Here is a 27,545-nt window from a genome sequence, read left to right on the forward strand (position 1 = left end):
CAATCCAGAGAGTAACTGGCAGGGAAATCATGGAGACTTTAACTTTTGCTTAAGGGAGTATATGTCTCTTGCCAAAATAGGATGATCTATCCCTTAAATAAAATAGAAAAAGTAACTCTTTAAATGACTCTTTCATTTATAATATTTTAGGAGTGCAAACCAAGGGGAGGAGCATGAATTTTTTGGTTTGGACCTTCCTTAGAGGTACCTAAATAAAATAAATTTAAAACTACCTCAACTATTTTGAATAACTCTAAAAAGACGCAGTCTTCCTCTTTTTAAAGTCAGACATGGGATCATTTTTTTTGTTTTAATTTTTTATTTTATTTGTTTATTTATTTATGGCTGTGTTGGGTCTTCGTTTCTGTGCGAGGGCTTTCTCTAGTTGCGGCAAGCGGGGGCCACTCTTCATCGCGGTGCGCGGGCCTCTCGCTATCGCGGCCTCTCTTGTTGCGGAGCACAAGTTCCAGACGCGCAGGCTCAGTAATTGTGGCTCACGGGCCTATTTGCTCCGCGGCATGTGGGATCTTCCCAGACCAAGGCTCGAACCCGTGTCCCCTGCATTGGCAGGCAGATTCTCAACCACTGCGCCACCAGGGAAGCCCTGGGATCATTTTTTTTTGTTTTATTTTTCTTCCTGAAACCACCATTCTTTGGTTTCAAAACATTTTGGAAAGTAGAAAACATTTGTTTTAGTTATCAAAACTTTCTGGAAGAAGTCATTTTTTGATGAAATTATCTGAATGAAATCCATGGTTGGTTAAGTGATACATAAATTCATTACTCTTTATCATCTTAATTCTTTTCCTCACCCTCATTTCTATTATTAAGGAAATATGGGTACCTAGTAACACAAGAGTTCTTCTTTATATTCTGTAGAATATATTAGTATATTCATATAGTACATTTTGATTCCTGAGTTCATGTAAAATCGTATTACTCATTCCATAATAAAAAAAAAGAAACTACCCATTCTCAGTTTTTTAACTACATTGAACTCTATTTGAATAATTAAAAATAAAACGCATATACATCAAAATGTATTATATTACTTCCACAAATGTCATATTTAGATATCCACGTATTCATTTACTTATTTGGAATTTTTAATTTTGAAAAATGTTAGAGATTTAGTATAATAAGCAAAAAAAGAAATTCAGGGATTTTAAGGTAAATTTAATTGTGCAAATTATAATGTAAGACTAAAAATAATACATTATCTTTTCTTTGCATGTAGTTCTTTTAATAATACTAGATAAATGAAAAACATTTTCAATTAAATCTAATAGTGATTTTATAGTAATAGCAAATCAATGCAGTAATAGTGATTTTATAGTAAGAATTAATTTATTCTTAAATCTTTAAAGTCAGAATAAGTTAAAAACTATCTGCAGCTAGCTAATATTAACCATAAATAGGCCTGTATAGGATTTGGATACAGTGAACCAACTCTGCCATGGCAGGTTCCATATCTGATAAATCTTTTTATACTACCCTTTCCCTGAGGATCTAGGACTGTGCCTTGCATATAGTAGGCACTTAATACATTTTGAATGGATTATTATCAGTTTTATGCTCCATTAAAAAATTTAAGACCTCTGGGATCCAACAGTAGTTTATGTCTTTGCATTAACTGACTTTTCATCTTCCAGAGCCTAATTAGTTCTCTATTTCCCTTAATCACTGCTTATGAAATTTACCAAGTTAACTGAACACATCTAATATTCCCAACAGGGATCATTTATTGCTTTAGTGGCCTAAGTGATGGGGCTGTTAGCATCTCTTTGGCTGGCTGCTTTGCAATCTAGTTGCTTTCAGTTGTGAGAAAAGTAATCTTAATATTCATGCAGAACTTGTGTCTCACTTCATTTCTTCCAACGTTGATCTGGCAATGTCCCGTGGGCAAAGCTTATCCTCCACTTATTGAAACCCCAGATGTGTCAGAGTCACACAAGCAAGGTATTTGGGAAAAGGGTTAGGCTTATCAGTCAACCCCCCAAAATTTTCACAACTGCTGCTTATTTCAGTTGCTCCTCCCCAATCATCCCCCCCCACACACACACACACATTGGAGCCTCCATCCTAATTCCCACTTCTTTATATACCCAGAGTCATTGGCCAGCAGATTTTAAATGTACCAGTTTACCCTGAAAACAGAATATGATGTGATTGAATTAATGTATCATTGCTTGTTGGAAGCTTAACACTCTTAGTTCAGCTCTGATTTAATATTGAAAGAATTTTTTTTAATTGTGAATGCATGGTCTGGTAACAAGATTTAAGTTGTTTCTTCACAATTCTTTTGCAAATAAAATGGTGAGCTCTTGGAAAAGCTTTATTAAGAAGAGTGTTTGGTATGCAAAGGAACGTCACAAGAGCAGGACTTGGAAGTCTTAAAAAAGAAAAAGAAAATCTATACATGTGAGAAAAACAACCAATGTTATCGTAGCTGGCTGCCCCAGCTGGCTTCCTCGACATCACCCACTGATTATAACTGCTTCACAAATAACACTCCAAAGTGTATAAAGAATTAGCTGTAGTCTTGTACATGTTTGAGTATAGATTCAACTCCCAAATGTTTTTTCGAATAGGTATTCTAGAACTCAAAATCTAACCAAATAATCACAGTTCTACAAATGTACCAATAGAAAAGGGGATTACCTGTAGGGAAAAACTATTAATTAAATATGGATGATAGTATAATTATTTCTGGTTAATTTCTGGCTCATTTCTCTTAAAGACTACTTTTACAACTATTGAACACCTAATAGAAGGCAGTGGTTCCAAATGTGTGCTACTAGAGGAACCTTCCTTCTTTCTTGGCGTGTTTATAAGAAATATTCAGACCATGTGGGCTGTGACACGCCCCCTACTCTTTATTCCATATCCAGTAGCTCATTCCCAGGTACCTATTTTGCACATAACACAAAGACTACTCAAAGCCCAGTTATAAGGCAAAAAGTACTGTCCCCTGGTATAGTAATAATGATAGTTTGCCACAAAGTCATGTCCAATGGCAGCAATGTAGACTGGACCTCTTGTAACATGAAGGAGGTGGGCTCTGTCACTCTAGGAGCCAACACCACCACTCCTTCTGTTCTGAGATGTTCGAGACAGCAACGCTTACACTAACACTGGTGCTGTACCTATTGGTGACACATTAACAAGAGTATTGGAGGAAAAAAGGAGAGGGGGTCAGCTTTTCAGTGACGAATTGAATTTAGCTTGTTTAAAAGAGTATTTTTGTGACAGATTTTTCTCACGCATAGAAAATAACATTTTCTTGCAAAGTATAATGGTATCATTCTTTTCAGGCTTTCTTTGAAGTGGACAAAACAGTCTTATTCAGTTGTTTGTGTATTTTTAAATATTTGTTAGTTTTTGTCTATTTTGTTTCATTTGTGCTTTCATGTTGCAGGTCCGCTAACTTTCTGGTATATTTTCCCGATAAACAGGTCGCCATGGAGATGGAGGTTATTGGCCAGTTGATACTAATTTGATTGATAGAAGCACTCTCAATGGTAAGTATATAAATTAGGTTCTATTGGATTCATTATATTAATTAAAATTGTTAATTCTAGAGTGTCTGAGGCAAATTTTCTATTGACTGCAAGTGCCAAGAACCCCAGACTTGGGGTTTTAGTGGGAATAATAGGTGTGTGAAGTTATTAACAAACCTGGAGCATATTCCACCAGGAGACAATGCCGGTGAGAGTTGACAAGTACACAAAACAGTCAGAAAAGTCCAAGCATAGAAAATTTTGTAAATGATGCATGGCTCTTAACTATCTAGGTTTGAAAGTACTATATATATTTGAAATAGTTCTACAATTTTATTGTAGAGAGGTGACTGAAACCCACTCAGTTTCATAAACTGAAGTTACTGGGACTTTTTCAGGAGTCAGAGTGCCAGGAAATTAAGAGGCAATCGGAATATGGACAATTGAGAAAGAATAATTATTTCCTCACAGTTTCCATCCACTACTGAGCAGTGGTTATGTATGTTACAGGTGAAGCAAATGTAAGCCAAAGACACAGAACAATATACTCTCTTAAATTGTTTGTCCTAAAGAACACTAATCTTGGATAGAATTGCCAAATGGAACAACTGAAAATACAGGAGGCCCAGTAAAATTTGAATCCTTTCTGATTGCCTATGAATCTGAGATAAAGAAAAATATTGCAAGGGATTACCATCTCAGCGTACATAGGCATCTCAGTGTACATATCCGTAGGCAACTAGAAATAATTCAAATTTAACTGAACCTCCTTTAAATTTATTTATTTATTTATTTACAGCTGTGTTGGGTCTTCGTTTCTGTGCGAGGGCTTTCTCCACTTGCGGCGAGCGGGGGCCCCTCTTCATCGAGGTGCGCGGGCCTCTCACTATCGCGGCCTCTCTTGTTGCGGAGCACAGGCTCCAGATGCGCAGGCTCAGTAGTTGTGGCTCACGGGCCCAGTCGCTCCGCGGCATGTGGGATCCTCCCAGACCAGGGCTTGAACCCGTGTCCCCTGCATTGGCAGGCAGACTCTCAACCACTGCGCCACCAGGGAAGCCCTGAACCTCCTTTATTTTTAATTATTAAATCTGGCAATCCTAATTTTGGATCAAGTTTAGAAGTTTGCTATGGACTATTTGAACTTGCCCTTCAAAAGAAAATGAATTCTCTGATTGAAAAGAAACCTCAGGCCAAATCTGATGTTAACAGATAAGTCAACAGATAAGGATTTTTCTTTTCACAGGAGTCAAACTTCAGATGAAGAGAATGACAGTAATTGAGAGAAATGCATGTCACTTTATTTTTTTACTATTTAAGATTCCTAGTGAGAAATATAATTGTAATTAAATTTGATCTGATATACATTATCTCACAGGAGAAAGTCATGAAGATAAAATAGATGAATGACATCCAATGACTTTGAGCCAGTTTAGATAGATTGTTGACATTACCCCGTCTCAATTTTCTGCAACACTTAATGATGTTTTAGGCATTTCCTGTTAAATGAATGGGATGAACAAAGTACCTGAAACATTTCTAGAATCCCTACTGGAATAACTAATTATTACAGGCTACACAATTAATCAAGGTGACTTGATAACCTCAGAGAGGCACGGATGGTAGAGGGCATACTTAATCTATTTCCTATTCTATTTCGCTATCCAGTAAATGATAGTAAATATGTAATTTGCCTTTAGCTTGGGCTCTTACAAGCAAATCAGCAAAGGCATCTGAAAACTCTACCTTCCTAATTAAAATTCTACTAACGTCTTATACCTTAAGAAGGGGGTATATTTTCGAATTATATATATATAAGTGAAAGCTTGACTGATAAAACTCTAACCTCACCACACCTTTGCTAAGTAGGCTGCATAAATAAGAACAAAAAATCTTGAAATTTCTTGAGTTTTTGAACCTCATATACAATGAAAAGTTCATACATCCCCTCATGTAGTGACAGAATTAGAGAGGTTTCCTATCTCTCCTTATACTTCTGGATTCATCCTTCAAAGAATTGTAATAGAATAATGGTTTATTGTCAGGATACTCAAGCCACTTGCAAATAAATTTAGACCTCGCTAATCATTTACTTTCTCTTACAATGTGTCACTGTTTTAAAAAAGCACTCTTGGAATTCAAATAAAGAAAAACAAAGCTATAGTTCATGTTTGCTCTTGAAGTTGGAAGCCCTTAATTAAATTGAGGAAACTGAAGAGGCTTCCTAAATTATTTTCTGGTGGCAGGTAGAATCAAAGCTAATATGTGGTGATATGGTAGTATTTTACTACCATAAAATACTACCATATGATGCATTCAGTTTTGTGGTCCACATTCTTGAAGCAGGAAAATCTTCAACTTCTGAAAATGTGATTTTGTAGTTTATATTTGTATGAAGGATAACACAAGTGAAAATTACTTCAATCCAGTCCTTTTTTCATTGGGGAAGATAAATCACCAATTTCTTTTTGTTGGCAGCTTTTCCTAAAATTTTCAAAATTAGTAATTTTGGTAAAGAAATCTACAAACCCTGCAAAACCATTGTTATATTGACTTCAACCTTTGAAAACTTAAGTTTGATAGGTGTTGATATTTTGGTAAAGCATTATTTAAAAATTGTTATTAATTAATTTTTGTATATTTAGAATTGTATTAGCTGTTCTGTAAAACATGCCTTAAACTCTGTATTTAGGAGAAAAAGCCATGATTTTCCCTCTAGTTTTGATTTCCCTTAAGTAAAGATAATTAGAGTGTCCCAGGGGTCTCAAGCTCTAGTCTACAAGAGGCTCTGCCCACCTACTATCTAAACATTATCTATCTGAAATGATGTTAAGGCCCTCAGACTAATCCCAAACCCCAGGTTCTAGAACTGACTTTGCCGTGGATTAGAAATGTGTGAATCAATTCACTTAAACTCTCTGGATCTCTGTTTTTCATCTGAACATAGAAAGTGTTAAGCTAGATCAGGGTTTCTTAACTACAGAACCATTGCCATTTGGAACTGGATAATTTTGGGGGGACTGGATAATTTTTTTGTCGTTGGGTACATCCTGTGCACTGTAGGATGTCTAGCAACATCCCTGGCCTTCATCCACTAGATGCCAGTAGTATTTCCCCTCTACCATGTTGTAACAGCCAAAACTGTCTCTAGACATTGCCAAATTTCCCCTTGGGGGGCAAAATCTCCCCAGTTAACAACCACTGATCTTTATTAGCATTCCCCAAAGGTTGGTCCAAGGTACATGGGTCCCATGAGAATCTCTGAGAAAAAAAGTGTTCCATTGTCAAGTAATCTTTGGGAAACTCGTTTGGTACTCACTTCCTTTTGCCAGGTCCTCGCCTTCTACCTGAATACTAGAGGATTAGTCTTGAGAGAGCATCTCTGCTCACTCTGTACCCTTGAGTTTGGTGATCTCATCTCCTTCCAGGCTTCAAATTCCATCTACATGCCAGCTCCCACATTTATATATCTAACACAGACCTTCTGGCTGCCTCTTTACAATTCATCATAAGATCTCAACCCTGACATATTCAAGACTGAACTTTTGTTCTTGCCCCACTGAGCCTACCTGCCCTTTCACCCTCTCCCTCATCCTAGACATAAGGACATTGCTGAGGCCTGAACCTGACTTCTCCTTTCTTTCCTGCCCCAAGTGCAATCTGCTTTATTCATTTACTTTCAAACTATATTGTGAACGTGTCCTCCTTGCTTGACTGAAGTTGCCACCATCTCAGTTTAAGCTATCATCAACTCTCACCTGGAGAATTCGATATCCTCTTAGCTGTTCTCTATTTTTCCACCACCAACCCCTCTCCACACAGAGGGAAGAGATGTCTCCTTGGAACAAATCAAGCCTGTCACTTCTTTGCTGAAAACTCTTAAACCATCTGTGATTTTACCGAGGATAACTGAATGTGATTTACAGGGCTCATGTGAACAAGGTCCTGTTTCTCTTTTCAGCCTCATTTTGTGCCATTTTCTTTTTGCTCCCAATGTTCCAGACACACACACGGTCTGCTCTCAGTTCCCTTGTAAAGGAACAAGAACTAACTCCTAGCAACAGTTCATAATTTAGCTTAAATGTCGCTTCTATAATGAGGCCTTTCATGACCTCCCTCCTCTGTCAGTGACCTCGTATCACATCCTCATGTTATATCTTTCTACCCGAACTCTACTTTTCTTTAAAACACCAACTGTAGTGGTAATGTTATGTTTATTTGCTTCATGATTTGTTTAATGTAAATCTTGTCCAGTGAATTGTAAGCTCCATGAGGTCAAGAATTATGCCCCACTCTTTTTTGGTAGGGAGCAATCAATATGTTAATTTGGAAATTATTCTCAAACTACACAATATAGAAGAAGACCATGACATACACATTATTAGGAAATGATATATATGTGGCCCCATAACTACATTCTAATGGTTTCATAGCCTGGCTGTTTTTCCTTCTCCACCCTTCCAGAAAAATAGCTCAGAAATGGAGCTTTCACAACTCCCTTCTATTGGCTATGCCTTGATCTCAGGTGAGAAGTAACCTGACATTCTATTCATGTCACAGTGACCCAGATGGGGTACATGTTTCAGGAATGGAAGACAGAACATTTAATACATAGGATTTTTTTTTTCTTCTCTGGTCCAACTAGTTGGGCAAGCCTCTGACTATCTCACAACTGTGTATATGTCTTATCTCATATTGTTTCTTTTTGCCTACTTGAATCCTTTCATGGCTTTTCCCCCTGCCTCCAGCTTTATTGGAAAATAATTGACATATAACATTGTGTAAGTTTAAGGTGTACAATGAGCTGATTTGATCCACTTAAATAATCCAGAATGATGACAACCATAGTTAACACCTCCATCATATCATATAATTACCACTTACCCATATTTTGATCACAACATCATATCCACAGCACCCAATTGGATCTTATTTATGGAATAATTCAATACATTCTCTGCCATTTCTGCGCTACCTCTCCTGGCAATGCACAGTTCACATTAGCATGTTCAAAATTCTGATATTTGAGGGAAAAAATATGTTTTCCAACTTAATCGACCAAGGAAGCTTTTCCCCCATAATGGTGATTAATATTTCATTTTAGGGAACACTGGGCTAGATTATCTGTGCGATCTCTTCCAGCTGATTGACTATATAGTACCTTATTTCAGGGTGAAATGCTTTGAAATATTCAATGCCATATGAATGTTCAAATTCAAAGGCCTGTGAAATTATGAAGACTTATGTTGAGCTGAAAGTGTTCTAATAACAAAACTGTTTTCGGAGAACACTGTAATCATGGAAGGGAAGTTAATTTCCCAACTAGAAGCTTTCATTGGATCTATTTGTCTCCCCAGAACTGAACTTGCCAATCTTATGTTCACATTGTTTACCTGCCTATTGATATTGTGTAGCTATCAGGGCTCAGCTATTGTGGCAATGGGACCAGGTTCTCAACATGGGAGCCAGGACTCCTGGATTCGATACATGGCTTTGTGTTCTATGTGATAGTTAAGCACTCAGAGTACCAGTCTATCCATGAGCCTACTGCAGAATTTTTGAGGGCAAATATGATAAGACACATAAAATATTTTTTAAAGCCTACCAAGTATCATAAAAATTAAAGACCTAATTAGTAGTTACGCTAAACCAATTTTCTAATCATTACTAAGGCTTTAGACCCAACAGATTATGAAATCTATGTTTGCTTTTATTAAATTTAGTATAAAAAGCATGAAATCATTTGTGGTGATCAGATATCATGAAAATTAAGTTGGATGGAATGCTCATGTGATGTTTAAAAAATGTGACTCCCTTCTCACTGATTTTAATGAAACATATCTAGGTCTTGATTACTCAGACGTTGGATACCCACACTCTTAGGCTAACACCAGGAACAGATGAATTAGGATACTGTATTTTTCTTTAATTTGGAAAAATCACATAGAACGAAATATATTGGGCCGCATCATGTCTGTCGAGCACCAACTCTGTGCCAGGGTGTGTGGTCAGTGTGATGCATCCGTTATCTCATGAAATAATCACAGTGCCCTGGAGGAGATTTGTAAGCCTTTGAATTACACCATTCAGCTTCCGAAAGGGGGCAAAGGTCACCTTGCCCCTTCTGGAGTCAGGCTATCTCCCAGAACTCTTACCTACACAATCCAGATTTGTGAGTTATAATTTTTTTCCTAATTTGGAGCAGTCTTTTAATATATTTAGATATATGGTTGATCATCATTATTTGCAGGTTCTCTATTCATGAATTTACCTACTCTCTAAAATTTTATTTCTAACCCCCAAAACCAATAATTATGGTGCTTTTATGATCATCCTTGGACGTGTGCAGAGCAGCCAGACATTTGAGCGGCCCAGTGCCCACAAACTCAGCTGAGCTGGAACAAGGTGACGTTCTGCCTTGATGGTTCAGCTCTCATACCATGGATGTGTCCTTTCGGCACTACATTTAGTGCCAGTTTTTCACATTTTTGTGGGTTTTTGTTGGTGGTTTCACTGTTTAAAGCTGTCCCTAAATGTGGTGATGAAGTGCTTTCTACTGTTCCTAAACACTACAGGCTGATGTGTGTGATGGAGAAAATATGTGTGTTAATTAAGCTTCACTCAGGCATGAATTTTTAGCGCTGTTGGCTATGAGTTCAATGTTAATGAATCAACATTACATATTAAATAAGGCACCTTTAAACAGAAACCCACATGAAACAAGGTTGTGCTTTGACTGGTTGATAAAAAGGTAGTGACCAGAGGCTCCCAGGAACATGACACTGTGTTTCCTCTAGAAGCAATACTTTGTATTCCCTAATTTAGTATTTGTGATGTCTTTATAGAACACAAATAACAAGGATCGACTCCATCTAAAGACACCATTGCACTTGACTTTCTTTATTGCCTGTTCAATGTCAGATATTCTGACTAGTCAGCCTTTGAATGGAGATTGGGAAATTAATGAAAGATCTTGAAAACCAAGTTTTAAACTGATGGAACTTTTATGAGGAAGTCATAAAGGCCTGGAATCAAAGATTTATAATGGGAGCCCTCATGAACCCAACTCTATGAGGCAAATGACATCAATATCTCACTTAATCTAAAGCTCAGCAGAATCCAGAGTCATTATTTTCTGATTTGGAGCATGATATCTTCCTAGGTGGAAAGAAAGAAAGAAGAGCAAAAATTTGAAAAATTCCAATTTACATGGTTTTAAAAAATATTCATACAGTGTTACTGCCAGGTATGACTCAAACTAAGTTTGTCAGAAATGGTGAACTGTTAAATTTAAGTTAAGCTAATAAAATCCATGAGATCCCCAACGGCCTCAATTGTACGCTCTCACATAAAAGGTTAATTTATTCCAATCAATTAATTTATTAAGAACAGAAAGGGCATATTGAGATACTACTGTAACATGACTTTTTAAATTGTAAGTAAAACTATGACACAGAAAGTTCTAACCTTTCATTACTTGCCTCATTCCTTTGTAATAAATGAAAAAATTACTTCAAGGGAACCTTATTTCTTTCATTTATAATCGGAATCTTTTAGCAGAAAGTGCTGTGTAAAAACTTGATGAGTTACCCGCCCCTGAGATTCAAGTTATGTTGGTAGCACTTATTTTTTTTCCCCAACAATATTGAATCAACAATAATTTGTTTAAATTTAGGTGACTATCTTTTCAAAAAAAAAAAAAAAAAAAACCCAATGATTCTTAGATAACTTGTCAAAAGATAGTGTTTCAATTTTGAGGCAAGTGCTGGGTTATTATATTCACTTATGAAAACAAGTTAATTTATCTTTCACATTGAATATTATTTCTAAAAAGTTTGTATCAATAGTTTGGAAGTCCACACCAAAAGTATCCCAAATGATATGGTAGATTATTAATTTAGGCAACATTTTATTTAATGTTTCAGTAGGATAATGATATTATAAGCAATTACACTGTGTCAGATAGTTGCTGAGATAGTTGCTTTGTCTATTTTTTCTAATTCTGACAGTAACTACATATGATAAATATTATTATTTCCATTTTATAGGTAAAGGCACTGAGGTACAAAAGGCCTAAAGATTTTGCTCAAGGGGTATAGAAAGCTAATATAGGTTGTTAAAGAAATTCATTCAAATTTTAGATCTAGGAAAACATCCAAATTCATTGCTTTCTGCTACTTTTTAAATTATTTATAAATAAAACTATATGCTAATATATACTTTTTAGAATTCTGTAGCTTGTAATAGTAACTATGACATAAATCAGAGTATTTCTAACTGATTAATCACTGAGGGTTTAAAGAAAGCTATTTAAAGGGTCATTAGCCATTCTTGCTTACATAAGCAAATTATCATTCTATTTTTTCTTAAATATTGTCTACCATGAGGTACAGTTGCAGCACAGGAAAAATTTATCTTAGGACTTTATGACACTCTTTCCAACCCTGTGGCTGCTTTTAAATGGGATTCATACACCCTTGACAGGTTGAAAATTAAATGTGCTTTATGGATAGCTTCTTAAAAGGAATGGAAAGTATGAGTGATTGGTGTCAAGTAGTTTGTCTTTCACAGCATCGAGTAAATAGTATTTTCTCAGCCTTCTCTGATTCTTGTTGTACTGGAATTCTTATCGTTCAAAGCAGCATGCTTCCTGCCTTCCCCACTTTCTACTCAATACCATAGCTTAATTATATTTTTTCATTGAGGTATAATTCCCATACCATAAATTTACCCTTTCAAAGTGCACAATTCAGTGGTTTTTAGCATACTCACAAGGTTGTGCCACCATCACCACTATCTAGTTTTAGAATATTTTCATCACCCCAAAGGGAAACCCTCTACCCATTAGCAGTGTTCCCCATTCACTTCTCCCCACATCCACTGGCAAACACTAATCTACTTTCTGTCTCTGTAGATTTGCCTATTCTGGATATTTCATATAAGTAGAATTGTACAATACGTGGCCTTTTGTGTCTGGCTTCTTTCACTTAGTATATCATTTTCAAGGTACATGAATTTTGTAGCATGTATCAATACTTCATTCCTTTTTATGACTGTGTGGTATTTAATTGTATGTATATATCACACTTGTTTATCCATTCATCAGTTGATGGCTTTGGGGTTTCCCACTTTTGGTGATTCTGAATAACGTTGCTGTGAATATTCCTATGAAAGTTTCCATGTGAACATTGGTTTCATTTATCTTGGGTAGGTAATTTGATCTTTCCTCTCATTTTTCATTGCTTTTTTCCCCAGCTTCAGGAATGCCCAGAACAATAGGAACTCTTTGAATTCTTAACCAAGCTTGATAAGCCATGGGCTGTCACATCTCCCTAAACCTGATCTTCATTTGCCTGTCTTTTCCCAGAGCCACCCATTGGCCAGATGCACCCCCCACATGGCAGCGTCACTCCTCAGAAGAACAGCAACCTGCTTGTGATTATTGTGGTCACCGTTGGCGTCATCACAGTGCTGGTGGTGGTGATCGTGGCCGTGATTTGCACCCGGCGTTCTTCAGCCCAGCAGAGAAAGTAGGTAACAGCTAGTTCCCAAGAGATGAGAAGTCACTGCTTGACCTGTCTACCATCTTTTTGAGTTAGATTTTTAACGGCTCTCTTCCTGTGTGCTTCCATAATTCACTACGTGTTCCTTATCTCCTCTCCAGAGCTGGGCAAAATCTTGCCTTTGTCCATTCCAGGCCCATAACTTAAGAGGGTGAGGACTAGGCTTGCAGAATTAATAGTAGAATCCACCTGAACACTCACTCTGCATTTCTGTTTGATTTTACTTCTTGAGACCATATTCTTCCTTTCAAATGAGAGCAGGTATTCCTAAAGTAACACTTAGACTGTGGACTTCACCATGTCCCTGCTTATGGCCCTCTCTCTGCAATTATGTATAAAACATTGGAGATGTGTATTCCTCTAAAAGTATTTACGTATCCCTTTTGGCAAGAAGGCCTGTAGGCATTTAATCAATGCTTGTTTCATGAATGACTAAGTATAGACTACCAAACTCAACGTAATTATAATACTATGGAATGTTTAGTTTGGAGGCAGTAGTTAGGATAGACGAGAGATTCCAGAAATTCAAAATGGTTCATATTTCCTGGCTATGGTGGATTTTCAGGAATTAAAAATTTTGAGGGGTTTAAAAATATTTTCATATCGTGCAGCTCTAGGTTATAACACATGCAGAGAAAGATATATCAAAGTACAAAGTTGGGAATGGAAAAGGGGTTTTAATTCAGCTTATCCCCTCCCAGCGATACCCCATAAACAGCATATTAACCTTGTATCAGCCAGTTGTGGGAATCAGCAATTACCTTCTGGTTATTTTCTGCCTCTCTAGCACTTTTCAAATCCAACATGATATGTCTTTTTCAGCTGTGCTATTCTCACTGGATTGGCTACAATAGGCTCTTTCCTTAATTTTTGTTTGTGTTTGGCCTGAGGCATGGTGTTCTGCAAGTCTGAGGCATGGGCCCATAGGTGGCTGGTTTGACAACTGTATACCATACACATTGCTGGAGAAAGATTCTCTAGCAAATAATTTTCCCTCTTCCCCTGGTAATAACTCAGCCTTTCTCTCTTTTTAAAAATGCTGTGACCCTATTTGTTGATTTCTAGCGTATCTTCCAGCATTTTGAAGTAAGGTATTTAGTAACAGGGTACAGGAAGATGTACATACTGAAGAAAGTAACATAGGGTACAGATGCAGTCTTTGCATTTCATTTATTTAGAAGACAGGTCAAATTTTATATCCAGCTGCATTCATTTGACTGGACTATCTTGAAGCTGATGATAGCTGGTGTGCTGGTCCATTGTTTCCGAACAGGGAACCAGACAGAATGAGATTAATAAGGTGGGTCTCCTGTGTAAGCATCTGGGAAGTCATAATCGCCCACTGAGCTTCTAGAGTGCTGGGCACTTGGTAAGGCTCTGGGGGAAAATCACTGTGATTAAGTCGTTGAACAATCTCTTGGTCCAGCAATCCCAGGAAAGGGCTTTTGTAAACAAAGAATGGTGAAAAATCAAAGCTGCAGGTCTCTGAGGCAGAGCTGAGAAAGATTCACAGAAATGGAAACAGGGAGGGCAGCAATTTCTGGCCTTATTTCATGACAGTTTTAAAAACATGGATGCGTTCACAAAATGAATTGAATTAACTAAACCATCTGTAGTGAGGTGTTTTGTTTTGTTTTGATCATTTTCATCATTGTTAGAAGAATGTTTGAGGGTTATATTGACTTGATGAACTGAACTCCTGGACCTATGTTGTTTCTCCACAGAGAAAAATGCTAGTCTTCTCCATGTCCAAAAGTGGGATTTGGTGCTATTTTGGGAAACTCTCAAATTGTCCTAAATCCCACCCTAAGTACTTTGTTAGAAAGAGTAGAAGCTGAACCCTGGGTATCACTTGTTTTTAAAATTAGGGAATGATTGAAAGAATAAACCACTCCATGAATGACTGAAAACCCAAAGAAAGTGAATCTATAGCTCCTATACTACTGCCGCTTGGGTTTTTCCTCACCCCACTCCCAAAGTCTCTTAATATTTACTTGGCATATTTTCAAAATTTAGCTTCATATATTTTTCTTCAGTAACAGGCCCAATGGCATTCATCCTGATCTCTTTGTTTGTATATGTTAACAGAGAAAAAGAAAAAAAGAAAAGCTCTCCTTTAAGATATTTCTGAGTTTTAGTTTAGCTTTTCTTGATTTCATTGAGAGCTCCTCCTCCCCCATAGCACCACCACTGAACTTTGTAGAATAAAGTAAATAATGCAGATGAAAGCAAAATCAATTCTAATTTGAAACAGAAATAATGTCCATTACAGGGCTCTCAGAAATGGGAGTTTAATGTAATTAATAAGGTGAAGTAGGAAATATCCATGTGCTTCTTCAATATCTCTTTATCTAGGACTGCTGAAGAATGTAAATTGTCTTTGTGTTTTACTGGGGGACTTGAATTACATCCATATGGATTTGAAACATATTTTTGTGTACTATCAGTAATACTTCATTCAAGTTAGTGTCTACGCATTTTATTCTGTGATTTATGTTATGAGGTAATGAGCTAGCTTATCTGATTGACTCACATTCTAGTTGGTAAGGTTTTCTTTTTATGTTATAAAATAACTAACAGAAGTTAGAACCCAAGTTCTAGTTCTGATTCTACCACTTCTTTAATTAAATGAATAGTATTTAATTACACGTAAGGGAAGAGCTAGCCTCTGAATATTGGTTTCCTCAAATAAGAAATGGGACTAAATACTTTCTGTCAACCCTCTACCACTAAAATTCTGCACGGACTACTACTAAATTACAAAATCACATGGTAGCATTTAGCTTCAAATTCACATGAAATAAAAATAACTGCATTTCTTTTTAGCTATTAACTTAAAAATTTTTTTACCACTATGAAGAGACTTCCCTTACACACTCTTTGATTTGACGTGTACACAGCAACTTTTAAATATCCACACACATTCAAATCTTAACAAAAGTAATTATCTTCAGTACTGAGGATCAAATGTTTCAACTCAAATGAAATCTATTGTACTTTACTATAGGTCACTTTCACTGATTTTCAAAATTTTAACATTTCATTGGTTTTCAGTATTCACCACACAAGGATTTTAACTGACGACCACTTAAGACGTCAATATATCTTAGTTCCATCTCAGAAAAGGCAGGTTTATTTGAGTATCTAGGACATATTTTCTCTGGCTTTCCAATATAAGTTTTTTGTTTTGTTTTTAGTAGCAGTCAGTAGAGTAAAAATAATCAGTATAGATAATTAGGAGGCTGGAAAGCTTTGGGAAAGATTTGGATGGAGGAAAATTTAAAAAAAAATAATGACACGTTTTTATCATTCAATTCAAGTGATTTCTATGTGCTTGGTGTGTGATCTACAAAGTAACAAATCTGATGAATGTTAACTCTTGAGCTAAAAACCTTTCTGCAGATTCCCACTGACTTACTGATAGTTTAAATGTATCTGTTATGATTTGGTCCCCTCTACTTTTTCAGCTTTCCTCCCTGCCATGCTCCAGTGCATGCTCTTTGCTCCAACAATGCAGAAGCCATGCCTTTTTTCATTCATTTATTAAACTCCCACTGTCTCACTGATCTTTCCATTTCTAGTCCTTAGCATACTTCTCGACACATTTAATATTCCATAAATGTCCACTGAATAAACAAGTGGATACATGTTGTAAAACAATGGGTGATGTTGCAGAAAGGAAGTAAAGAGAGTTTGCTCCAGTATCACTGGAGGAAACCAGTTCACACACAGGGAGCATCTGGACAGCCCAATAAGACAAACAATGATCAATGCAAAGTGAGTGGTATAGAGAGAGACCAGGGAAATGATGTAGCTATTCTAAGATTACACAGACCTAAAGTGGTCAGGAAGGTTTCCTAAAGAAAACGGGCTTGAAGGGAATCTTAAAGGGTAAGTAGTTTGTAAGTAAAGAGGACTATGAAGGCGTTGTGGGCAGAAGCAAGATCAGATAGATGGATGGATGGATAGATAGATGGATAGATAGTTACATAGATACAGAGATACAGAGATACATAGATAAAACTAATGAACAGAACCCACCAGAATTTGATTATGCTCTGGAAGCTTTGCCACAGTATGAGAAAGAGCAAAGAGAGCCGTGGAAGATTCCTTGCTTTGCCTTTATTCAAGAATACATGGGTGGGAAAAGACCCTCCTATCCTGCAGCTATTTTTGGAAGCCAAACGATTACTAGTACCTGTAAGAAACGGTGTGTGTGTGGGAGGGATAAACGTGACATATTCTACGTCGAATAGAAGAAACTAGCTTTATAATAAAGACAAACAAACAAAACCAAATCGTTCACTTAAGACAGTGCTTCTCAAAGTTTTGGTGCATCAGATTCCTCTCAAGGGCTGTTAAAACACAGATTGCTGGGCCTCATGACCCCCTTCCCAAGTTTCTGATGGGGTGGGGCCTGAGAATGTGCATTTCTAACAGGTTCCCAGGTAATGCCGATGCTGCTGGTCCAAGGACCACACTTTAGGAACCATTGCACGGGGTTCGCCTACATACAGATTCTGAAGATTCCAAATGGTGAGATAGAGGAACTGTGGACCAAAACGGGCAGCAGTGATTATGTCAAGGAACCAGCAGATGGACAAAAGGTTGGGGTAACAGCTGTTCCTACAGGTTTTAGGACAAATTTCACACAATTCAGTTATGAGCAAATGTCAGTTTTATTACAACCCTGCTATATGGACCACTGGGCTACTACCAGCAGGGGAAGGAGGCCTCTCCAAGGCCAAAGCTTTCTCTCTTGATAAGAGACATTATAGAAAGCAGAAGTGGTTAGATGGTCTTTCATAGAATATATACAGAAAGGAAATAAAGTCTGCTAAAGATCTTTAGATTCTTTTTTTTTAAATTTTTATTGGGGTATAGTTGATTTACAATGTTGTGTTAGTATCTGCTGTACAGCAAGGTGAATCAGTTATACATATATCCAGTCTTTTTTAGATTCTCTTCCCATATAGGTCATTACAGAGTATTGAATTGAGTGTTTGCAAAGCAGAAATCGTGTCACAGATATGAAAAACAAACTTATGGTTACAAAGGGGGGGATAAGTTGGGATTGACATATACACACTACTACATACAAAATAGACAACTAATAAGGACCTACTGTACAGCACAGGGAACTCTACTCAATACTCTGTAATGACCTATATGCGAAAAGAATCTAAAAAAATGGGGATATTTATATTCTTGATGACTGTCAGCTAGGTAGATAAACAGCTTCTCAGAAGAGGTCTTGATCTGATTAAAATCCACCAGAAAAATGCTTATGAATTTCATCAGGAATAATAATTTCTTTCCAGATGGAGGTTGTAAATCATAACGTACTAAAAAGGTTCTGCCTCAATCAGGTTTAGAACTTTTTTTTTAATAGAATACACCTGGGGATGCTTGTTACTGAAGTCATGGGGACTGGTAAATGAATGAATGAATAAGGCATGAATGTAAGCAAGGGAAACCAGAATTCATCATTTCCTTCTAGTTTCAAAAATTATTTGACAAACTTCTTTACCACAAGCTATTTATTTATTTATTTATTTATTTATTTACAGCTGTGTTGGGTCTTCGTTTCTGTGCGAGGGCTTTCTCCACTTGCGGCGAGCGGGGGCCACTCTTCATCGCGGTGCGCGGGCCTCTCACTACCGCGGCCTCTCTTGTTGTGGAGCACAGGCTCCAGATGCGCAGGCTCAGTAATTGTGGCTCACGGGCCTAGCCGCTCCGTGGCATGTGGGATCCTCCCAGACCAGGGCTCGAACCCGTGTCCCCCGCATTGGCAGGCAGACTCTCAACCACTGCGCCGCCAGGGAAGCCCACCACAAGCTATTTAAATATTGAGTTATCATGGACGTTCTGATGATCTTGTCCTGGATTTGGGAACTGGTGTGTCTCTGTATGCAGTCATATGGGCACCAGGGTTTAAGTTATTTAGCATTTTGATTTGTTAGAAAGAAAGAGAATGGGGTGAAATCTCCAGGTTTGAAAATGACATTAAGTTCTTCTAAGTGACCAGAGATGGGAGCTACAGACTCATTTCCTGTGGGCAGGTGAAGTGTAAGGAAATGAATTCAGGGAATAAATGGTTAGCAAGAGAGTTATTATCTTAAATACGAGAAAATGATCGAGGGGTTAATGATCTAGGGGTTATTACCATTGTCTAGAGTCAGTGTGAGCCTGCTGCCAGGAAATCAGCGAAGTGCAGATACTTGTTGGGAAAATAGTAGAGCAGAAAACCCGGCATTATTTCTCCACTAAACTACTAAATAGATATGAAGTCTGAGGTTCTTTGTTTTTCTCCTCATCAGTATGCTTCAGGAAAGACAAGAAAAAAGAATGTTAAGAAAAATTCAACAGATCACACTACTAAACATTTATTAATTGCCTAATATGTACAAAGCATCTTATCCAGTAATGGGGACACCAAAGCCATTCCCAGTGGCCTTGCACAGGTTACAGAGTCTCCACTGAGAGTAGTTTACTTGAACCATTTAGCTAACATGAAAGCAGTTATTCTCATAAACCATTCATTGCAAGTGAGGAAAGTGAGAAAGAGGTACTTCTCTGGGCTTCTACCAAAGGTTAGATTTTAACTGTCTAAATTCTGCCTTATGAGGAGACATTATTGTTTTAAGAGAAGCAGAAGCTACAAGTGGAGATTTAAAAGATTATAAAACTGTAGAGCAGAGGTTGAAAACCATTTCTGAAAAGGGCCCAATAGTAAATATTTTCGGCTTTGCGGGCCAGGTGGTCTTTGTTGCAACTCCTCAACAATGCAACGCGAAAACGAATGAGCTTGGCAAGATTCCAGTAAAACTTTATTTACAAAAATTGGCATTGGAGCCTTCCACTGCCGGCCAGGGCAGATGCTGAGTCCAGCGTGGCAGTGGCTATGCCTGGGACTCTGCAGCCTCCTGCTGGGGGCAGGCGGAGGCCCCAGCCCCATGGAGCTGCCTGAGCAGAGCGGCTGTATGCAGTGCTGTTTGGGCAGAACCTGTTGTTGACGGGAACCATTTTCAGCATTCTGCTGGTGACTGTAATCCTTATGGCTTTTTTTTTTTTTTTTTTTTTTTTTTGCAAATGGATCACTATTTATCACAAACACTTTACATTACCTTGGATTCTTTCTAAATTTTTATCCAAAACAATGTAACAAAATAGTAGGTAAGAGTTCATACAAAAAAACCCCTTCCATCCCACCTTTTACAAACTGTAATCCCTTATGGCATTTTGTGTCTACAAGCCCGTTCGGCACCACTGACAGCCGAGCAAGCAAGTCCTCCACGAGCATTTGGGAACAGATTAAGTTCTGTTACACATGGGTTAGTGGAGAAGTTGGAATCAGAACTTTAGTGCTTGGAAATAATCTTTGGTCTGGACAGTTGGTAAATGCTGAATGATTTAGAAAAAACATCTAGCCATTATCTTAGCCTAACCCTGTAATGCAAGTATTTGGCCACAGAGTCTGCTTCTCAGTGTTTCTTTTTATATGTGGCTGTCCTTGTTCAAAGTAAGACCTGAATCTCCAAAGTTCAGTGTAAAGATGGAGTGCTCACGAGAAAGAAAGCATACCTTGGTGAGTGGTGTAAAAACCACACAGGAAAGGACTAATCATTAATGTTTCAAAATATTAAGAAGAGGAAGACCTAACATTCCCTACTTTATAACTGATCACAATGGGTTGAGAATCACAGATGTTTTTAATTATCCCAAGTCAGCCTAGTTGCTCCATTTGCAAAACAGCATCCGCTGTGGGGAACGTACGCCGCCGTTCCTCGCGCTGCTCAGAGCTCCGTGCTCAGATGCCAGCACTGAAGTCGGGGTCACACCAGGTAGGCCTTTGGCCATGGGCACCCTCGGGCTGGGAGGCTCTGGGGGTGACTGGAAGCGTTAACAATTGGCCCAGCTGAAAAAGAACTCGTCCCGCTCAAACACGTTGATCTCCTTGTCCTGCACTTAAGTCTTCCCAGCCCGTGGCCTACACGTCAGGGCAGCTTTTCCCATCTGGAATCTTTTCAGCCCTGGGTGGGGAGGGCGCAGTAGAAGTGCATGTTCCCCGTACGAGGCTGAGTGGCGGGTGGGTGTGTGTTTACACACATTTAATTTCAGCTTTGAAAATGCTGCTTTTCCTTTGCACTGTTAGTGAACTGGATTTTCCCCTCCATGGAAATGAGACTTTTGTGCTTACGGCATTCATTTTATTTTAAAGGTGCTAGGCTTAACTTTGTTATTAAATTAAAATGCTTGTCTTGTGCTCCATTCAAGCAAAGCACCGATATATATATGTATACTTGTTTTTTTTAACAACCCGCACTTAATGTGAAATAACTGATGTGGGATACTGTAACTGTTTGACCTACGGATTTTGCTTGTAACCCTAGCATGGAGGCACTGAAACATTCACTATTCTGTGCTCTTGAGCAAAATATCAATTAAAACAAAAGTAAAATCTTAAAAAAGAAAACAACAGCAACAACAACCAAAAAAACAACACAAAAATAAGCAGTGGAGGATTTGGCCTTCAGGCCGTAGTTAACTGACCCCTGCTGTAGAGAACTGCCAACAAGAGCATCATGCTTTTGACTCAGCATGCAGGGAGCATTGGAATCTCACTAGCCGCAAGAGGATACTACTGCTGAAAAATAAATTAACGATTGCTAAATTCTTGTTGAGGAAAATAAGAGACATTTGAAGCACACTTCCAACGTGACTTCTCTTTTCAAAGGATGGGTCTTACTGTGTTTGAATCCAGACACTAAGTGACTCCAAGACGAAAGTATTTTATTCTCCTAAGAGTGCACTCATGCAGCCTTTTGTCTTCAAACAACCAGCTTCCCAATTGCACATGAAATTGGACAGCTGAGCTCTAGGGTCTCTTCTAAGCCCCAATCTTGGCCATTGGCACAAATTCTGGCCTTTTTATTTCTATTTGCCCTTTTGAAGCAACTCTGTCATTTATCGCCTAAACAGATGTTGCAGCCGGGTACCTTATGCCTAGCTCCAGAGATTGGCATATGGCTCCATCTAACCCATTGTCACCTTGTGCTCAAATCTGCAGCAGGAGAAGCTGGAGTAAGGTGCTCTCTGGCAGGCAGCCGGGGCCCTGGGGATCTAGCACCGCATCTCCTGTAACATGGTGAAGCTCCAGGGGAGAAGAGGAAAGGCAGCCAAGACAAGTCTGCCAATTCCTGGATTTCACAAGTTTTCTCCTGGGAGCGCTTTTGTTTCCTTCCCTGCTTCTAACTTGAATTGACTGAGGAAAAAAAGAGGAAAGGGCCATTGAATAAAGGCACTCACATTTGCCTTCTAATTTTGTTCCGTAGGAAACGGGCCACCCACAGTGTTGGCAAAAGGAAGGGCAGCCAGAAGGACCTCCGGCCCCCTGATCTTTGGATCCATCATGAAGAAATGGAGATGAAAAATATTGAGAAGCCATCAGGCACTGACCCTGCAGGAAGGGGCTCCCCCATCCAGAGTTGCCAAGACCTCACGCCAGTCAGTCACAGCCAGTCAGAGACCCAGCTGGGGAGCAAAAGCACCTCTCATTCAGGTAACTTTCACCTCTCTGGCATCAGGAAAAACATCCCATTCTGAACCCCACAGAGGAGCTCTTGACTCCCTCTTTTGTGGATATACCCTTTCCACTAATTTGCACATCATTTACCAACAGTTATAATAATCTGATGTAAATTTGGTTGATTAACTAGGTTTACTTTCTATTCCATCATCGTGTCGACTGCCTTTTATAACTGTAATGCTTCTTGAAACTTCTAAGAAGTAAGAGGTGATGCAGTTAGGACATATTGAAACGTGAAGGCTAAATGAACTGATTGCTTTTTGTTACAGCTTGAACAAAAGTTTTGTCAAGGCAAAATTTGAAGCTATTTTAGTTCTCTATGTCTGTGAAAAGTTGATTTTAAATTTGCTGTCAATTCCTTGCTTTAAAAAAAATCACTTCAGGGACACTTGAAGTCTGAAAACATCAACTATTCTGTTACTTTGCCTTGATTACTGTGGAGATCAACTGTCATCCCCATGCAATCACATTATATGATCACTAGCCTAGTCTAATGGAGTCTCTCTGAAGTCTCTGTTGGTATACAAAGTGATCTGATGAAAAAAGCCTGCTGTTTAATGATGTGGTGCAGAACACTCCATGTCTAGGTATAACTGAGAAATCCAGAAAGTGGTTGTAAGATATTTCAGTTTATGTGGGTCCTTATAGTTTCAAAATGCTTATGGGGAGTTGAGTAATCAACCCAATACTCTCATCAAAAAATCTCTTGGTCTACTCATGATGTGTGTTTATAGAATGAGTAGCTGTTTTAAACCAAATTAAATATTTTAATTGTTTGAATGTGTAACTGGTTGATTAGACTTTATTGCAGAGTTGTTTAAACAAGGACTTTACCAATTTTCCATCATGAGTTGCGTATTCCTTTTCTAGACCTTAAATAATATCTCAAGCAGTGTCCCTAACTTTTGTCACTTTCAATTATTAAACTATAATCCAGTTCCATTAAAAATTATAATATGAGATTTAAATTAAAGATTCTTTTCCCCTTATGGCCAGTCAGGCTTTTGGTTCTGAGCACTGGGGGTCACAGTTTGTTTTTTTCAAATCCTCCAGCACCTTGGAGGAAAATGGAGTGGTAGGGTGGGACAGCAGGAGGGAGGAGCGTATTCTGTTTCAGAAACACCTTTACCCATTCTTCCTACCTATCTGCTCTTTCTGGTTTTGTGTGGGGACGGAGAGGGAAGGTAAAGAAAAGATGGGAGGAGAAAGGCAAGATGGAAGGGAAGAAAGTACAGTTTGAAGTTCTTCACTAACTTTCTGGGCACATGGGCTGTCCTCACGTGGCATCCAAATTCTCAGTGTCTTATGAAATACAAGTATCAAGTCTTTATGCGACCCTGTGGGATGCCTCCTCTGGCCAATTCCATAACCTGAGATATCAAGTCAGGGCTTAACCCTCTCCCACCAGGAACAGCTCTACCTGTCAGCCTCACTGGTCCTCCTGTGGGTCATCTGCGCTTACGTGAATTCCAACAAGAGGACTCAAGCCCGGTCAACTTTCCAAGTACCCACTTGACCCAGAGGAAGCTCCTGTATCTTTGACAGGTCAAATGATGAGAGAGCTTGTAATCCACACTGTTCCTCTCTCAGCCTTGCTTTCTTCAATTACCTCTTCCTCTGTTTAAATAGACACAGTATAGACCAGCAAGCCTGCTGCCTGAATAAGCTTCTACCCAGAGAATGAATGAAAGCTTCTTTTGCAGGAACCTCAACAGTCTATAGGTGTTCATTCTTGTAGCTTTGTTCCATACTGGGCATCAGGAGGGGAGAGCACCTCTCCCTCTCCCTGGAGGGAATAAAATTGTCTCTCAGCCCTCAGAAGGTTTCGCTAATGATTTCTAGGATTCCTCCTTCTTGATTTTTCCCCTTATCATTTATATGCTCAGATGACATTTGGGGTCAGTGAGACAAGTTTTGTTGTCTCTTACTAAGCCTTGAGAAAAGTTTAACCCCAGATAATGGCTGTTTTCTTCAGAATGAGAGGATACTTGTGCCTATTTGTCTTCAATTTGAGGACCTACTTGCCAACACTATAATAATAGGGAAAGTAGCACTCGAAATCCTGTTTGTTAAACTTGACAATACATGAAGTATTCTCTGTGCTGTCGTGGTTAAAAGGACAAAACTCTGATTGGAAGAATTAATATTGTTAAAATGGCCATACTACCCAACACAATCTACAAATTTAATGCAATCCCTGTCAAAATATCTATGACATCTTTCACAGAACTAGAACAAATAATCCTAAAATTTATATGGAACCACAGAAGACCCCGAATTGTCAAAACAATCTTGAGAAAAAGGAACAAAGCTGAAGGTATCAAGCTCCCTGACTTCAGACTATACCACAAAGCTACAGACAAATCAAAACAGCATGGTACTGGCACAAAAACAGACACATAGGTCAATGGAACAGAATAAAGAGCCCAGAAATAAACCCACACACCTATGGTCAATTAATCTACGACAAAAGAGGTAAGAATATACAATGGAGAAAGGACAGTCTCTTCAATAAATGGTCCTGGGTAAACTTTACAGCTACATGTAAAATAATGAGATTACATTTCCTCACACCATGTACAAGAATAAATGCAAAATGGATTAAAGACCTAAATGTAAGACCTGAAACCATAAAACTCCTGGAAGAGAATATAGGCAGAGCACTCTTTTACATAGATGGTAGCAATATTTTTTTGGACCTGTCTCCTAAGACAAAAGAAATAAAAGCAAAAATAAACAAATGGGACCTAAATAAATTTAAAAGCTTTTGCAGAGCAAAAAAAAAATAAACAGGGGCTTCCCTCGTGGCGCAGTGGTTGGGAGTCTGCCTGCCGGTGCAGGGGACACGAGTTCGAGCCCTGGTCTGGGAGGATCCCACATGCCGCGGAGCGGCTGGGCCCGTGGGCCACAATTGCTGAGCCTGCGCATCTGGAGCCTGTGCTCCGCAGCAGGAGAGGCCGCGATAGTGAGAGGCCCGCGCACGGCGATGAAGAGTGGCCCCCGCTTGCCACAACTAGAGAGAGCCCTCGCACAGAAACAAAGACCCAACACAGCCATAAAAATAAATAAATAAATAAATAAATTTAAAAGTAAAATCACAGGTTTAAAAAATGGCAACTGTTTAAAAAAAAAAAAAAACTAAAAAAAATAAAAAATAAAAAAAATAAACAAATTGACAAAATGAAATGACAACCTACCAAATGAAAGAATATATTTGCAAATGATATTACCAAACAAGGGGTTAATATCCAAAATATATAAACAGCTCATACAATTCAATATCAAAAAGACAAACAAAAAAACAAGCAACCCAATCAAAAAATGGGCAGAAGACCTGAATAGACATTTTTCCAAAGAAGACATACAGGTAGCCAATAGGCACATGAAAAGATGCTCAACATTGCTAATTAGTAGAGAAATGCAAATCAAAACCACAATGAGATGTCACCTCACACTTTTCAGAATGGCTATCATCAAAAATTTACAAATAACAAATGTTGGCAAGAATGTGAAGAAAAGGGAACCCTTGTACACTGTAGGTGGGAATGTAAGTTGATGCAGCCACTGTGGAAAACAGCATGGAGGTTCCTCAGAAAACTAAAAATAGAACTGCCATGTGATCCAGCAATTCTACTCCTGGCTATTTATCCAGAAAAAACAGAAACACTGATTTGTAAAGATACATGCACCCAATGTTCATAGCAGCACTATTTACAATAGCCAAGGTATGGAAGCAACCCAAATGTCCATTAACAGATGAATGGATACAGGAGATGTGGTATACATATACAATGGAATGTTATTCAGTCATAAAAAAGAATGGAATTCTGCCATTTGCAGCAATGTGGATGGACCTAGAGAATATCATGCTTAGTGAAATGAGTCAGAGAAAGACAAATAGTGTATGATATCACTCATTTGTGGAATCAAAAAAATAAAACAAATGAATGTATATAGCAAAACAGAAACAGACTCACAAATATAGAAAACAAACTAGTGGTTATCAGTGGAAAGAGGGAAGGGCGGAGGGGCAAAATAGGGGAGTGGGATTAAGAGATACAAACTACTATGTATAGAATAGATAAGCAACAAGGATAAATTGTATAGCACAGGGTACTATAGCCATTATTTTGAATAACTTTTAATGTAGTATAATCTATAAAAATACTGAATTACTATGCTGTACACCTGAAATTAATATAATATTGTAAATCAACTATACTTCATTTAAGGAAAAAAAAGACCAAACTTCATGTTAATGAATCATATACTTTTTAGTGATACATAGTGTTCAGAATTTCAGTTTTATTTTTCAACAGATTTTTATTAAATTTTTAAATCTGCATATATCACTCTTTCTTATTATTTTTTATGACTCTTTAGTATGACATTTTATAGAATTATAATAAACTTGTATAGAGACACCTAGCTGTACTTTTGAAGAATGTAGTTTATTTCCTGTGTTTTTATAATAAGATTTAATGTCTTTGGGGCTTAAGTACAAGTTGCAAAGATTGTGGTAAATTCATACAATTGAATATTATGGAGCTGTTAAAAATTATATTACTGACTTATTTATTACTGACAGAGAAAGGTTTTTATGTTATTTTATAAAGAAGGCTACAAAACAGTATGTATAGTATAATGCCATTTTTGAAATAAATAATATATGCTCTCTTTCACATATACATACATATGCAAAAATTATAAATAAAACAATAATGGTTCTTTCTGGGTAATGAGGTTATGGTAAATTTTATTAATGTTTGTACAATGAGAGCATATTGATTGGATAACAAAAAAAGTAGATATTATTATTTAAAACATCAATGAAATGAAAAAGGCATTGGAGTTCCTGGCTAGAAATGAAGTGTTGCATCATTAATACTCAGGAGT

At 37.9% G+C, this 27,545-nt stretch overlaps 1 protein-coding gene across 1 annotated transcript in view; it reads left to right on the top strand.

Annotated features, from left to right (window-relative positions):
• The window catches only part of DCC (DCC netrin 1 receptor), a 946,816-nt gene that overhangs the window by 842,618 nt on the left and 76,653 nt on the right, over positions 1-27,545 (top strand). The window contains exons 23-25 of the mRNA XM_068562459.1: positions 3,456-3,521; positions 12,865-13,027; positions 22,396-22,622. Of these exons, the coding sequence (XP_068418560.1) occupies positions 3,456-3,521; positions 12,865-13,027; positions 22,396-22,622 (456 nt within the window). The remainder of the gene's footprint in view (positions 1-3,455; positions 3,522-12,864; positions 13,028-22,395; positions 22,623-27,545) is intronic.

Source organism: Eschrichtius robustus, chromosome 14 (genome assembly GCF_028021215.1).
Source record: "Eschrichtius robustus isolate mEscRob2 chromosome 14, mEscRob2.pri, whole genome shotgun sequence".
In the NCBI taxonomy this organism is placed as follows: domain Eukaryota; kingdom Metazoa; phylum Chordata; class Mammalia; order Artiodactyla; family Eschrichtiidae; genus Eschrichtius; species Eschrichtius robustus.